Genomic DNA, 16,206 nt, shown 5'->3' on the forward strand with positions numbered 1-16,206 from the left:
ACATCTCCAGGTAGGCTTGGGAGAACCCACTGTCCGAAACCCTGAAACTCCCCATCGATGTACAGACCTAAATAGACCAATGGTCTGGCAATATAAGGCAGCTTCTTATGTTCCGAGGAAGGGTTGCAGCTCAGTGGCAGATCATATGCTTCGCATGCAGAAGGTCACAGGTTCAATCTCCAGAGTCTCCAGGTAAAGCTATGAGAAAGCTCAGAAAGACATGGGAAAGACCTCTTCCTAGGACCCCAGAGAACTGCTGCCAGTCCTGGAGAAGATGAACAAACAGGCTGACCTCATATAAGTCAGCTTCCAAATTCATGCAAAAGACTTAATCTGGATCTTCCAGGTTTGGAATCTGGCAACAAGTCCTCCTCGTCTTTAGAAATGTCTTTAGGGATTACGGCTTGGATTTGTTCTGTTTTTCATTGTGTGTGTCTACAGATGGAGCATCTGCATCATAATGAAATGGAGCATCTTTTCAAAAGGGGACATCCTTTTCCATGGCAGGCAGTACCTGTATTGCTTTGCGGTTGTTCTCTACTGATCCTTGCCGTTGGAATTGGTTCTCTGCATGAAAGGCCAAATTGGCTTGGAGTTGACGAGGGTTTGACTCAAGGTCTAAGCTAATGTCATGCCTGATCTGTTTTCCCACAATTTACCGACAGCTCATTTTCTTCTGGGATCCCTCTTGGGGTGACAGACCATGTGGCACTTCAGTTTCTAAAGTGACCTTAGCCTGGCACTTGATCCTCACTTCAAAGTGAGGGCACTCCCTGGCACCCATCTGTCTGAACGGATCCAGTCAACGGTGAGATGCAGAATGCATTTCACAGCCTGTAAAACCCATTTGGAGGCTACTGTATCACTGTCAAACGGTCTTCTTCCTGGGTACGTCTTGAGGAACAAAAATGATTTCATTTCAAATGCAGGGATCAACAGTTTGTAATTCTGTTCCTCTGGCCAAATTTCCCACAGATTTTTTTTTTTTAAAAATCTAACAGTGATTATGCAGGTGAGCTGCCGTGAGACTCTTAAAAAACAGACTTAAAAGCTGCAGCTTTAAAGAGGGTATGTTTGATCAGAGAAGTGGCTAGGGCTAGGAGAAAGACTTTATCCTATTTGCATTTAAAGCCAAATCTATCAAATTCATGCTTCCTATATATACATGAGGACCGAAATATAACTATTGTCAGGGAACTGACATCAGAGCGAGAGGCGAAGGAGAGGCTCCCAGATTCTGCAGGGGAAGGACCCAGCACCAGGGGGAGATGCAGCTCAGTAGAGGAGGAAGGAAATCGGCGTAACACCAGGGATCAAGGGGGGCAAATGGGGGAAGCAGAAGGAGAGCTCTGGGATTCTTCTCTGGACATCAGTGAGGAGAGCACAGGTCCTCCACTACCCACGCCCTCCCTGCGCAGAAGACTCCCGCACAGTGAGAGGCAGAGACGACTGGGAGTCAGGCAGCTTTTATGCTGGAAAAGATTTAAGAAACGCCCACAGACAGATTCTGCTAGCGACTGAGGCAGCCACGCTAAGATGGGCTGTGCAGTCAGGACGGTTTAACCAAGGCAATTAAGCCTAGAACGGCAACAGTTTACGCACGAGTAACTCAAACCCATTACAACCATCAATCAAGATTCAAAATGTGATTTAATCTGCTGGCATCTGTACACAGGCAAGACCTTTCCCTCCTCCTCTTCCTTTTATTGTTCAACACAAGTTGGGTTTTTATACACAATTCATAACTTTATAATGGTATTTGCTTCATTTCAAAGCCAATGGCAGGCACAGCCATCCCCTGACTGGTTGTCAAGTAAGCAGGCAGGCAGGTGGGTCCTGGCTGAGGTCAGACTGAGGTTATTGGGGCCCGAATGGGCCAACCTCCTGCACTGGTGCCATCCCTGGCAATCTCCTGTCTCACATTACCATCCACTGTGCTTCTCCAGGGATGGAATAATGTAGTGGGTCTCAACCTGTGGGTCTCCAGATGTTGTTGGACTACAACTTCCATCATCTCTGAACTCTGGCCTTGTTAGCTAGGGGTGATGGGAGCTGTAGTTCAACAACATCTGGGGACCCACAGGTTGAGAAAGGCTGGCCTAATGCAATATTTGTAATATAAATGCAAATAAAGACCAACACTTGTGCCATTGAGTGAATGGCAGGGTCTGCCTTTAGGTGTAAGACAGCTCTCTCTCTTTTTTTTAAAGCTCAGATTGATTATCTGAAAGAATAATCAAGCCAGTTTCTAGAGTCCCATGCTTTGATTTAGAACCAGAAAGGAACCAGGTACGACCTGCAAAACTGTACAATCTGTTTCCATCTCCAGGGCCCATTCAGTCTGGTTCCGGGGTCTGATTTCTCCTTGTGCTTCAAGCTTGCAGTTTCCGTTGTGCAGCAACAGAAGTCCGTTGAGGATGGAGCCATTTGTCATGGAAAGATGGAGTGAGTTGTCCGGAGGCAGCCCTAGATCGTAGAGGTAGGGGAAAGAGTGACCCAGCGATCCTTGCATGGTATATTTGTCTACAGAAGACACCTCCAGCTGCACATCAGCTGTTTTGCCATCACACCAGAAGTGTGTTGCTAAACTGACATTGTAGATGTTCATGAGGAACGAACCCCTGGAGACTAGTTTCTGGGGTAACTCCATTTTCTAGGAAAGAGAAAAGACAGGGGAGAGCTCGGTTTAGTCTTAACCTATGTAGAATCTATTCTGCAGAGCACGAGTTGCCAACCTTCTACACCCCCGGGGAATTTCGGATATTTGAGGGAGTACTGTGGGTGCCACTCTCACTTTTTGCCCCTCTCCCAGATCAGCCTCGCCCTCCCCCCAATCAGGAGAGAAACTGTAGATGCATGTTTTGCTCTTCCAAGGGAGAGAGCTAGGTAGGTGTGGGTGGGTTTTAAAATCCTCATGGGCACCAAGGGAAGACCTCAAGGGCACCATGAGGGGCCTGCTGGTGACCCCAACTCTAGAAAATATGCTCCAACCCATCAGTTGGGGTGGCGATAGTAAATAATCACCTCCAGAAGGTCACATTTATTTAGAAGAATAACTTTCCATTCTGCGGCTGTGACTTCACCCTCTGAATTCACTTCTCCATTGCCTGTTAACTTGCATTTCCCAAGTGTGGCCTCCAGGAGGCCTCTGTACTCATCCCCTTTCACAGCAGCTGCTTTTATCCTGTTCTCCTGGGCAAGGCCCAGAGAGCTGAGGTAAGGCCAGGCATGCCTGAGGCCAATTTCCAAACTGTGCTGAGGGTTGCAGGCAGCGTGGATACGGAACTGAGCAAAGGTGGCGTTGGAAATGACCTCTCCAATCACGTCGGCTGTGCAGTTGGCAGTCCCCACTGACCCGCTGAGCAAAACTCTCGTCGGTGCCTAAAACAGAGAAGAACGAGGCTGTTGGCTTGCTGCAACCAGCGGGCAGCATGCTTTTTTTTTAATAAAATTTTTATTGGTTTTACAAAATTTTTTAAAGACAAACAAACCCTTAAAAAGACATACAAACACGTATAGTTTCATAACATTTTTTCATAAACCTCTTTTCCGAGACTCCCCCATACCCCCCTTTCTGCATCCCAATGTCCATAATTTTTTTTTTGCAACTTCTAAATATTCCTTTCCAACCTCTGTCATCTTAATCTTGTCTATAATCTGATCTTATATCACTGTATCCCTTTTTTTCCTAAAAACCTCGACATTCTAGCATTCATCAAGTTTATAGTAGTCCTTAAGATAGCTTTTAAATTTTTTCCATTCTTCTTCCGCCGTCTCTTTTCCCTGATCACGGATTCTGCCTGTCATCTCAGCCAATGTCATATAGTCCATCACTTTCATCTGCCATTCTTCCAGAGTGGGTAGATCTTGTGTCTTCCAATACTTTGCGATGAGTATTCTTGCTGCTGTTGTAGCATATATAAAGAAAGTTCTGTCCCTCTTTGACACCAATTGGCCGACAATGCCCAAGAGAAAGGCCTCCGGTTTTTTAAGGAAAGTACATTTAAGTACCTTTTTCATTTCATTGTAAATCATTTCCCAGAAAGCCTTAATCTTCGGGCATGTCCACCAAAGGTGATAGAAAGTACCTTCGGTCTCTTTACATTTCCAACACTTGTTATCAGGCAAATGATAAATTTTTGCTAGCTTGACTGGGGTCATGTACCACCTGTAAACCATTTTCATAATGTTTTCCTTTAGGGCATTACATGCCGTGAATTTAATACCAGTGTTCCACAACCATTCCCAGTCAGCAGACATAATATTATGACCAATGTCCTGTGCCCACTTAATCATAGCTGATTTAACTGTTTCATCTTGAGTATTCCATTTCAGCAGCAAGTTATACATTCTTGATAAATTCTTAGTATTGGGTTCTAACAATTCAGTCTCTAATTTTGATTTTTCCACCTGAAAGCCAATTTTCCTATCCTGTTTGAAAAACTCCATTATTTGATGATATTGAAACCAATTTTGTACTTTATGTTTCATTTTCTCATGACTTTGTAATTTCAATTTATCTCCCTCCTGTTCCAAAATTTCCCAATACTTCGGCCATCCGACCTCCATATTGAGTTTCTTCACTGCCTTAGCCTCCACGGGAGACACCTCCAGCGGGCAGCATGCTGATCTGGAAAGATGCGCTGTTGCCTTCTGCCATGCACATTCTAAAAGCGGGGGTGAAATCTGGCCCCCCATGCCCATTGATACGGCCCTTGAAACTGTTAGTTTCTGTTTGCCACTGACCAGCTGCTTGGAGTCACAGGACTCTGTTTACATTCCTGGGATTCCATACTATTGGAAGTCTCATGGGAGACGGATGTGACGTTACTGGTTTCCTGTTTCCTTTGTTCCTTTGTTCAGTTGCTCTCTGCTTTCATAGAGAGAGTATGTATTTTCTGACTGCGTAGCTTGGAAATAAAACTCTTTACAATGTAGCCCAAACCTCTTGTCTCTTCCCTGTGCTGGGAACTCTGCTTAATGGATGGAAACGTGCCTTGGAGCCTCATCAAAGGCTCAAGGTCGTTAATTATTCGTCGGAGGCGATTCCAGAGACTCGGCCGGAAAATGGAGCTTTATCAGCTCGGCCGAGTGGAGATTCCGACAGAAACTCCCTGATGTTGATTCCTATTCTAAGTGATTTTGCCTGTCCTTGCACTCTGATCACACCTCTTGCTTGCCTGGACAGAGGACAGAGAGGTGGACGTCTGTGGAACAGGCAGGTATGCAGTACACATGAAGAGGCCCAGCAAAAAAGGCCTTTCATGTTCTGGCTAGCAGAAGCTCTGAAGAAGCAAAAGATGCCCTCGCGATTGGGACATGCTTCTTTCTACCTGGAAAGAGGGGCAATGGCTGTGAACGGCGAGGCTCCATGCTGCGCCAGGCTTCCTTCCGAACCGTCCCACGCCTGAAAGCCTGCACAGCCCGCTCATCAGTCCCAAGCTCATGTCCGCTCCGTTCCCCAACTGGGCGACTCCATGTAACCAGTTCCTGGCTGGGAAGCCGGCCTTAGTCCATGCTGGGACACGGTGGCTGAGCAGCCAATCCACCTCCAGTCTGGGTCCCCAAGCACCCATCGCTACCATTTGCATTGGCTTCCCATCCACAGTGCAGTTAATTTGGGCTCTTATGGAAAACACATCAAACACCAAAATCCCATTGCTTTGCACCTCTTCTGGCACAGACGTTCCTCTCTGTTCCTGCTCCTCCCAGTGCTGTAACCACACCCAAGTGATCTCTGGCAGGCTGCTCTGCAGCAGGAATTGCCCGCTCACGATGAGGCAGTTTGGACTGCTTTCCATGTCTAGCTTACAAATGAAGCACATTTCCCGGGTTTCACCTGTCACTGCCAGAGAGAACCTCCTGCTGCCTTGGCTTCTAGGGCAACCCCACACTTTGGGGTGCTACTCCACTGCAGCCAGGAAGGAGCCCTCACATTTTGCTCTCAGTTTAAGCAGCCCGAGCCCTTGGTTGCTTGAAGATCTCACGTTGCCTTCATAAATGCATTTATTTGTACCGTAGACCCCTCTCACCTCTGCTGTGAGCATCAAACTGGGGATGTGTGGGTTCGCCAAGGAGACAAACCTACGCCACTTTAACAGGGGTTCTGCTGTCACTTCTAATTCAGAACGAACCCCCCACCCATCTGTGGTGAGATTAAACACAGCCATACACTTATTACCCATTGGGTTAACAAGTGTTTTAACCTGTGAACTCCCTGGGATGTTGAGTGAGCAGAGATACTTGAAAGTCTGCACCCAGAGGCCGTTCAATTCATATTGATCTCCATGCCTTAAACAACCCCCAATGCTCAGACTCTCTTTCCTGCAGCTGAGCCTCCAGAGAGTGCAATGCTGTTGACCAAGCTTTGAGAATGAACCTTGTACCTCCACTGAGTGATTTGCAACCTCTCCGTGACAATGGCCAGAAAGCTGGTGAGATGTGGATTCTCCGTCACACTGGACCTGCAGAATATCAGTAAAAAATTAGTAAATTATCTAATGGCTGCAGAAATGTGGAGAATGGAATTTAAGGTTGGAAAAATAAGAAACCGAGAGAACTGATATTGGCAGGTCTGCCCATCCCTGGTAAACACACCCACTCTCACACAAAGCTAAAATGAAATATACCGTATTTTTTGCACCATAACACTCACTTTTTTCCTCCTAGAAAGTAAGGGGAAATGTCTGTGCGTGTTATGGAGGGAATGCCTGTGGGTGGCGGGGGGGATCTGCTGCCTTTGTGAGCAGAGGATCCATGGTTCCCCTTCCTTCCCTCCTCCGTGGTTACAAAGCAAGGATCCACATGGATCCTCAGGATTTTTGCATTGGGCTACTCCAAACTCACTGTCAGATCACATGTCTGTGGCCACAGCATGAACCACAAAAATCATATATCCACTATTTCGTTTAGAAATTTTTTTTTCTTGTTTTCCTCCTCTAAAAACTATGTGCGTGTTATGGTCTGGTGCGTGTTATAGAGCGAAAAATACGGTAATTGCAGCAATGAGATACTTCGTTTTCTTTGCTGCAGCTCAACATTTCACAACGCTTGACTTCGGTGTCCACCCAATACTATTATTTGTCTTGCTGCCTGCTATTTAACCTAAGTCACATAGCTTACAGAACCATTTACAAATCTTACGTTCATTCCAATGTAAAGGGACCCCTGACCATTAGGTCCAGTCGCGGACAATTCTGGGGTTGTGGCGCTCATCTCGCTTTACTGGCCGAGGGAGCCAGCGTTTGTCTGCAGAGAGCTTCTGGGTCATGTGGCCGGCATGACTACGCCGCTTCTGGCAAACCAGAGCAGTGCACGGAAACGCCATTTAACTTCCCGCTGGAGTGGTACCTATTTATCTACTTGCACTTTGAAGTGCTTTTGAACTACTAGGTTGGCAGGAGCAGGGACCGAGCAACAGGAGCTCACCCCGTCACGGGGATTTGAACCACTGACCTTCTGATTGGCAAGTCCTAGGCTCTGTGGTTTAGACCACAGCACCACCCGCATTTACAAATCTTACGTTCATTCCAGTGTAAGGACGCGCCAAAACAATGCAAAAGAAGTCATTATTTTGGTATCATTTGCAGACTTAACAAACCAGCAATGTGGTCAACTAACCCGTACTAATGGTGGAATGGTGTGAATCAGGAGTCCCACATCATGGTAAAGGAAAAGGGAAAACCCTGAGGTGCTATTGGTGCCTTGCTTCTCCAATTCAATCTTGAATTCTTCTTCACCAGCCTGGGCTGCCACTCTCATTGCCATCTTCTCGCTGAAATTCTAACCAGAGGGAAAAGGCTGATGTGCAGAGAAGGACCAGGCATCTTAGTGGGCAATAATACTATGCTAAACAATACTTAGCCTTTCAGCCACCCCACCCCCCGTGAACTGCCTTTCATCTGCCGGCATTCCAAAAATGGTCACAGAAACTACACATCTTTGTACCCAAAGTGTTTTTGCCTGCCTGGAATGAGTGCATGAACTTTGATCAAGCCTCTTGCTTCCCTGGGTGGAGGATGGAGAGGGGTCCCTGAAGAAAGTAGTCTACTGTACCAAAGTAATATTTACATTGGTGGCTCCACCCGCTTTTGCCTCTGGCTCCAGCCACCACTGGAATGTGACCCCCAGAAGGGAATGTTGCTCTTGGGCTATTCTAAACAAACTTTAGAACCCCTGTTCTAAAGTCGTCGAGTTATGCGCTGTTATGTACTGAGTTGAGTAGGATCCAAAATGCAGCAGTCTGATTGGTCCTAGAACAATAGGACCCAGAATGCAGCAGTCTGACTGGTCCACAGGAGCCACCCAATCCAGCTCCAGGTGGAAGTGAATCAGCAACCTAATTGGTCTACAGGAGAATCCCGGAATTAGCCAATCACGTGGGGCCCATTGTGTAAATAATGTAAATAAAGCAGACATTCTGGGGGAACTTCCATTCCTCCTCACCACTATGAGCTGAATAAAGAGCATGAAATCCATTCTCGACTCTGAATATATTTCATGCACTAAGCTAGCAATTGTGTATGGGGACTTTCCAAAAATTCATATTCCAAAAATTTGGTCACCCCAATACCCAGGGATAGCCAGGGAAGGAGAAGCCCAACCCCTGGAGGGGAAAGGGGAGTTCATTGCCGCTGTTCTCTGGACAGGTTTAGAAGCCCTCCAGAAGAACTCACTCAATATATCAGAGAAAGGCAGGATGTGAGGAGGTGGGACTTCCTGTCTTTGAGGCAACATTTGGTTTATAAGCAACCCCTCTCTCTAGCCAAGCAAACAAAAGGCATTTCAGGGGCACATTCCAGCCAGGCAAAAGCCCCCAAGGACGGCATGGGGCAAATTCAGCCTGGGGAGGGGCATGGCCCAGAAAAGGTCCTGAGGGCCAGAAAGAGAGATCCGGAGGGCCACTTTGGACTGGAGGTTCCCAACCCCCAGTCAACACCATTGTTCTCCTTACTTGGTAATGGCAGGTAGACTCTATGCTGAAAGGGATTCCATGATTCTTCAGCTCTGGAATGTTGTGGCTGAAATTTGCAATGATCTGGGCTTGAAGGGTTTCCGAGGGCCGCCGCTCGGCTCCAGCTGCTGCAGCCATCTTTCTGCTACTGCCTTGCAGCTTCAGAGTTACTGTGCGGTTACTACTGATGTGGCCATACGTGGCCAGGATGCTACTTTCTGTGGGAAGCCGAAGACAAAGAGGGAGATTAAGCAAAGCACATTGGATGCATAGAGACACATATACAGACATGAGTCAGGGCCAACGGGTAGCTTGCTTTGGGGTTTTGATAGGTGATTAGTTGTAAAGGCACATTCTGAGTCTTCAGAAGCTCATGGGAGGGAAATCCTTTCCTTGTTGAGGGCCACATTTTCTTTGGGGTGTGCTGTCAATGGAAGCATGCTGGTGGGGGGTAGGACTAAAACAAGAGGTGAGAATGGCCCAAGTCAAAAGTGGGTCAGATACCCCTTCTATCCCCCTTTGTCTGCCATTCCCTTTCTGCCTGTTTCCTGCCATCCACCTCAAATTCCCCTAAGGGCCATGCCATGTTCCAACAGAGCAGGGATACTAAATCATATGGGGAATTCAAATGCTGCCCTCCAGACTCTCCTCAGGCTAACACCCTTTACTAGCTCTGCTTCACATTCTCCTTGAGGGTTTTTGCCTTGCTGGAATGGGCCTTTGAACTCTGAAAATGCTACCACCATGCCCTAGACATCATGCCCCTATGTGAAAAACAAGTAAGCTATTGCTATTTTGGTTTTGTGATGCAAGCCTATAGGATTTCAGGAGATTTGTAAATTCGCAATCACAATCTGGATTTGGACCCAGGGCAGCTTGGAATGGGTCTGGATTGGGTCCAATGCAGATTTACAAATCTGGGCCACAAATTGGCTCCAAATGTTTGTGCGTGTCCATGCACAGCCCTGCTAGAAGCTACTGCTTCTTTTTTTTTGGAACGGCAAGGAAAGATTTCCTTTGCAGAACTCAGAGCAAGTCAACCCCATTCATTCTTGAATCTGCTCCAAATACTGTTAACAGAAGCATGAAAGCTCATTCTCCTTGAGAGTGGCTGGCAAGGAATTAAACACTCGTTCATATTCAATAGCGCCATTATGCCACTGGAAAACTAGAGAAGACTCTTCAAGGGTAGAGCCTGTACTTTGAAGTTGTAACTAAAAACACCCCTGTACTTTAAAGCTGACTTCAGAACTATTATTTCCCCTCCGCTTTGAGGTTTGGGATTTTTATTCACTGAGATGGCTCCAAGCCAGCTGAAATTACTGGAGTTTTTAAAGAGTCAGCCCCAACCCCAAACCCACACTGTGAATTAAATTGTACCTTAGAACTGAAAGGCAAGGATCAAAGCAAAGGTCTAATGTAAAAAGCAGGCATTGTGGAAACATGGAAACAGCCCATTTCCCCTACATTTGCTCCCCCCCCAAAAGAGTTGTTTTAAAGGAAACTGAACATAAAGGTGGGTCCTTATGAGAGATTCAGGCACTTGCACTTCAAATTCAGTGTCTCAAAAGTGGGATGTTGTTTCATTCTTTCTCTCAAAGAGTCCTGGGAACTCTCGTTTACCCCTCACAGAGTTATAATTCCCAACAACCCTTAAGAAACAAAAGCGCCCAAAATGGAAGGAGATAGAAATTTAGTAGACTGTTTGGAGAAGTGCATGCAGTCACAGAGTACTTCTCAAAGAAAAGGAGCTACTCTTTCCAAATGGCATTCTATTGATCCCGAGAAACAGCCCAGTATTGGGTTGCATTTCATACCTGTGGTATAGAAATTACTGATGTTGTGGGCGGGCATCCCTGAGGCTCCAAGATGCTCCAGAATGATGATATTTGAGATATTAAGATGGAGAGCTCTCGTGTCCACCTGGATACTGGCCAAACCCCTCTGGATTCCTCTTCTGAGCTTGAGTTGCCCTTGGAGTTTTGCCTCTCTTGGGAAAGCCCAGCTACCATTCTGAGTCACAGCCACTGCGATGTTATGAAAGCTCTCATTTCCAAACACGTTTCTGTTCCGGATGTGTGCTCCAAACACTGACTGGTTAATCATGATGTTCATGATGCCTGTTAGACAGAAGGAAGGCATTCCCAAAATGAATACTTACAGCCACATAGACAGTCTGGCCAAGGCTACTTGATCCAGAATGTGACCTGATTCCCCATCCTGTCTTGGATGATGACATGTTCAAATATATAAAAGGATGTCACATAGAGGAGGGAGAAAGGTTGTTTTCTGCTGCTCCAGAGAAGCGGACACGGAGCAATGGATCCAAACTACAAGAAAGAAGATTCCACCTAAACATTCGGAAGAACTTCCTGACAGTAAGAGCTGTTCGACAGTGGAATTTGCTGCCAAGGAGTGTGGTGGAGTCTCCTACTTTGGAGGTCTTTAAGCAGAGGCTTGACAACCATATGTCAGGAGTGCTCTGATGGTGTTTCCTGCTTGGCAGGGGGTTGGACTCGATGGCCCTTGTGGTCTCTTCCAACTCTATGATTCTATGATTCTATGATTCTATGATCCATTGGTCTCTTTGCCTGCACCAGAACAGGACTCTGACTGCAGCCTATCTTGGACCTCAGTCAAGGCCAGACAATGCCCTACCTGCTCAAGAAGGATGAATGCTTGTTCTGAACCTTGCAGTAAAGCAATACCTTCACGGATGTTGTTTTTGTGCTTGAGAGAGCCATCCAGGGAAAGGTCCTGGGGTATGACGTGCTTTAAGCTGAGAACATTGTGGCAGAGACTGCCATGGAGGGTCAGCACCAGACCCCCTTTCTGCTCCTTGGATCCCACAACGCCCAGGTGAAAGGCATTGTGATTCAGCTTCACTGCAGAAGACAGCATAGCTCTGGAGGCAAGAAAGAAGGCAATGCAAGCAGTCAGTAGATATAGCCATAGAAGGACAGCTCAGTGATCTTCACTGCTGAACCACGGCTACCTACAGAAGGGATGGGGAATCTATGGCCTTTGTAAAGGCAAGAGGATAGAGGGAGGGCAGTTGCACTACATGCAGCAGAAGCATGTAACTGGCAAACTGGTTTAATAAGTCAAGGTTCTTGGCTTATCATGACATATAAAGAGACTGCTGGATCAGGCCAATGGCCCATTTAGTTCAGCATCCTGTTCTCACAGTGACCAGCTAGATGCCTGCGGGATGCTTGCAAGCAGGACCTGAGCGCAAAAGCACTCTCCCCATGTGTGATTCCCAGCAGCTGGTATTCCAAGAGCTACCGCCTCCAACCCTGGAGGCACAGCATAGCCATTGTGAGCCAGTAGCCACCAGCAACTTCATCCTCCATGCATTTGTCTAAGCCTATTTTTAAGCCACCCAAGTTGGTGGCCCTCACCAGTGGTGTAACGTGGGTTGCCAGCACCTGGAGCCAGGCGGAGGGGCAGACAGGAGGGAAACGGACAGAGTATGCATGTGCTTTAAACTGGCTAAGGCGTCACCCAGGAAATGATAGCCGCAGAGATAAGAAAAGAGTTGTTGCATTATCTGGAGAGGCCACTTCCTGGTTTGTATAAGGAAGCCATTTTCAACGGATCCCAGTGACGGAAGCATGCAGCTGTATCGAGGTAGCACCGGGTGTCGAAATTTTGCACCCCTAACAAATTTTGCATCTGGGGCAAGCACCCCTGTCACCCCTATGCTGTGCCACTGGCCCTCACTACCTCTTGTGGGAGTAAAATCCATAGTTTTAAATTGTAGCCACGAGCCATGCAAAGAGGTACTGCCCTCTGTCTTGGGCTGGGCATTCCATAGCTGTGGGGCCATGAGAGAAGAGGCCTTGTCCTGTTCCCCATTGTCAGGGAACTGCCATCGGAGCTAGAGGCGGAGGGAAGGCTCCAGCGGGATGGCGGAGAGGGTCCCAGTAGGGAGAGAGGCAGCCCGTCCGCTGGGGAAGGAAATCAGCGTAACACCAGTAGAGAAGGGGGGCAGATGGGGGAATCGGAGAGGAGGCTCCAAGACTCCTCGCCAGAGACCAGCGGAGAGAGTACGGGTACTCCGCTGCCCACACCCTCCCTGCGCAGAAGACTTCCGCGCAGGGAGAGTAGGAGGAGACTTGGCGTCAAGGAACTTTTGTGCTAGAAGAAGTTTAAGAAACGCCCACTGACGGATTCTGCCAGCGACTGAGACAGTCACGATGCTGGAGGCTGTTCAATCAGAAAGGGTTAACCAGGTAACCTCGCCAGGAGTGGCGGCAACTTACGCACGAGCAACCCCTAAAGCCATTACACCCATCAACCTTCCAGCTCTTACTGGCAGGCCAGAGAGCAGATTCAGAGCTGAATAATCTGAGCTCAGGTATAGAACCTATTCTGAGTGCCAAGGCTTAGCTTTTAACAGGTGGAACAGAACAGCAGTGTAATTTCCCAGTGGGGCTCCATAGTTCTGTTATATATTTGAACATCACACCTGATTATCTTATTAGTTTGCTTTGAACCATATTTTGAGTTGTGCTCCCTTATTTATTGTATAACTGATGATGATATTTGGCTACACGATAAAGGTTTGGGCTACAGCCCCAGCTGCTGCTTTCTTTACCTGGTTGGTGACATCTTGCCATTGAACTGCACCCACAAATATCTGAACTGTGTCAGAATTGCCTGTCTTAGGAGAGCGCTCACTCTGATGCTTCCGGCATCCTTCCTCATCTCACCATTGAAGTCCGCCTCCAGCAACACAAGATCCTTTCTGCCGGAGTGAAGGCAAAAGGATCCATTGAGACCATTCCTGCTGTATCGGTTTGTGGTGGCGTGGGCCTAAGGGCAGGAAAAAAACAAAACAAGCAATCCATGGGTCAACTGGGGCGCAGCCCGACCAAGGATAAGTCCCATCCTCCCCCACCCCAAATCTCAAAGCCAAATCTGTCAATTTTTTTGTTTCTCTCAGTTTCTCTTGTTTTCCAAACTTACATTACATTCTCCACATTTTCACATCAGCTTGCAATTTCTTAAAAATAACAACACTTCATGAAATTCATCAGCATTTTAGTGTGAATTTTCCCCAATACATACATTTTTATTGCAATTTTACCCAACATTCATGCAGAGGGCAGGTTGAGATCTAGTATTCATACACTGCAGGTGGGTAGATTTCTATGGAACATAAGTTTCTCATGGGCAGGCTGGCCCTGAGCAGGAGGGGAGACAAGATGGCCTCCAAGCCCCTCTCATTCTGTGATTCTTAGGATTCTGTTACTTTGTCTTCACCCCAGATCAGAGCTGGAGAAAACCCTGAAGACTGACAACTCCAGGATCACTTCAACAAAGCAAAAGATAGGGGGAAAGAGAGGAGAAGACTTAATGTAAATTGCTGCTCTGCTGTCAGGGAATATGAATTTTGGTACCTGAAAACTTGGAGGAAAGTTTGATTGATTCAAGTGAGAAAATTGTGAATAAATTCCAAACCCAGTCTTGGTTCCATTCAGCCAAGCTGTAAACTGTTGATACAGAAGAGGGGAGTACATTCAGACACAGGGAATATTATGTTAGCTTTCTTGATTATACTTCTACCACTTCCGTCCTATTTTCTAAAGCTCCTTTCGTGCTGCAGTATCTGTTGGGTTATGGAGTTGTGGTTTTCTGACTGATATACTGGCACATCATGCTAAATTTCATTGACACCAGTGGGCATGATGTGACATGGCAATGGACATCGTTGGACAACATTGCTGCTCCCCCTTTCAGCACATGCGTGCTTCTGTTCCAACCTCGGCCTTGGGTTAATAGAAGGTTCCAACCATGGATAGTATTGTCTACAATCATAATTACAGAGGGTAGGTTAAAATAGAGAAATGTCTACATTGCAATGACTTGGAAAAATGTCTGCCTGGAGACAGTTTCTGCCAATATTTGTTTGTCCCACACTTTCCAGTGCATTTTCCTCTCTCTTTCCTGGTGTCTGTGATTTTTTTAAAAAGTGGATTTGTTGCCTTTCTCAACATTGGGTGCCCAGATGTTTTCGAATCACATCTCCCATCATCCCTGACCACTTCCTATGCTGGCTAGGAATGATAGGAATTGTCGTCAAACAACATCTAGGGACCCAAGGCTGAGAAAGGCTGGTCTAGAGGTCCTCTTAGTTGCATAAAAGACTAGTACGAAACCTGACCTGTGAAGTATCCTGCTGGTTGATAGTAGCTGTTATTGTCACACCGGATGCAAAATCAGCCAGCCTGGTTTCTCTTGAAAAGAGCTCCCCCCTCATAGCAACCGACTTTGGAAACTTGAGCTAGTAGGAAGGAAACCCAACAAGTTATCCCTTTCTTCAGATTAACAGACTCATCTTGCATGACTTTACTACAAGCCACATTATAGTCCCCCCAGGTTCCCCATTTGGAAGCCGTGGTTATTAAAGAGGTTAAAGTTTGTAGTCCAAGCAAGTAGCATGGCTACTTATGCATTGCAATAAATAGATATTACATGGAAATTGGTATATGCTAATTCATATGTATGGATGCTCGTTTGAGACATATGGGCTGTATTCAATTCTCAGAGCACATCATTGAACATTACTAACATTGAACATTACTAACAGGTCCATTAATTTCTATGGGTCTACTCTGAGTAGGATAAGCACCAGCTTCAACTCAAGTACTATCATTTAAATAGAAATGCATCTCACTCTAACGGAAAAGACTGTGACTGGACGAACCTTGCTCAGACTGCTGTGCAAGTGCTAACTCTTGGATTGGTGACTTCAAAGCCTCTCCTGCTCTCCCTTCTCAGGTTTCCTTGATAGTTAAACCCTTCAAATGGAGGCCTGACAACTGTAAAGGAGGACACACAGCCACCCTATAGACATGTCCTAATGCAGACACAATCCTATGGTCCTCTATGCTCATGGAAACTCCACGGATATCACTGGGGTCTGAGCAACAGGGATTGCAAGACCTGCTTCCGCACTGTAGTTGCACATAATACAATATGCTGGCGGTTGATTGGATGATAGCAGTCTTGGCCAACCTATTGCCTTCCAGATGTTTCGGACTAAGCCACCATCAGCCCCAGTCTGGCTGAGAGCTGTAGTTCAAAACATCTGGATTTTAGATTGGCAAGCATAAGCTGGTTTTTAATTTAATTTAATTATTAAATTTATATCCTGTCCATCCTTCCATAGAAGCCCACAGCTGGATATTTTTTTTTAAAAAAACCAGTTATCCTGATGAGAATAGAAAGATATGAAACACAGC

The 16,206-nt window shown here is 46.5% G+C and overlaps 1 protein-coding gene across 2 annotated transcripts in view; it reads right to left on the bottom strand.

Moving 5' to 3' along the window:
* Positions 1–16,206, bottom strand: part of LOC309519234 (uncharacterized protein) — an 80,332-nt gene that overhangs the window by 37,665 nt on the left and 26,461 nt on the right. For both annotated transcript variants that reach the window (XM_082200007.1, XM_082200008.1), the window contains 10 exons: positions 15,126–15,245; positions 14,362–14,454; positions 13,557–13,774; positions 11,662–11,858; positions 10,771–11,073; positions 8,954–9,171; positions 7,621–7,782; positions 6,387–6,464; positions 3,025–3,381; positions 2,297–2,653 (listed from right to left, as the gene is read on the bottom strand). In XM_082200007.1, the coding sequence (XP_082056133.1) occupies positions 2,297–2,653; positions 3,025–3,381; positions 6,387–6,464; positions 7,621–7,782; positions 8,954–9,171; positions 10,771–11,073; positions 11,662–11,858; positions 13,557–13,774; positions 14,362–14,454; positions 15,126–15,245 (2,103 nt within the window). The remainder of the gene's footprint in view (positions 1–2,296; positions 2,654–3,024; positions 3,382–6,386; positions 6,465–7,620; positions 7,783–8,953; positions 9,172–10,770; positions 11,074–11,661; positions 11,859–13,556; positions 13,775–14,361; positions 14,455–15,125; positions 15,246–16,206) is intronic.

Source organism: Podarcis vaucheri, assembly GCF_965113315.1.
Source record: "Podarcis vaucheri genome assembly, chromosome: 14".
NCBI classification, from domain to species: Eukaryota; Metazoa; Chordata; class Lepidosauria; order Squamata; family Lacertidae; genus Podarcis; species Podarcis vaucheri.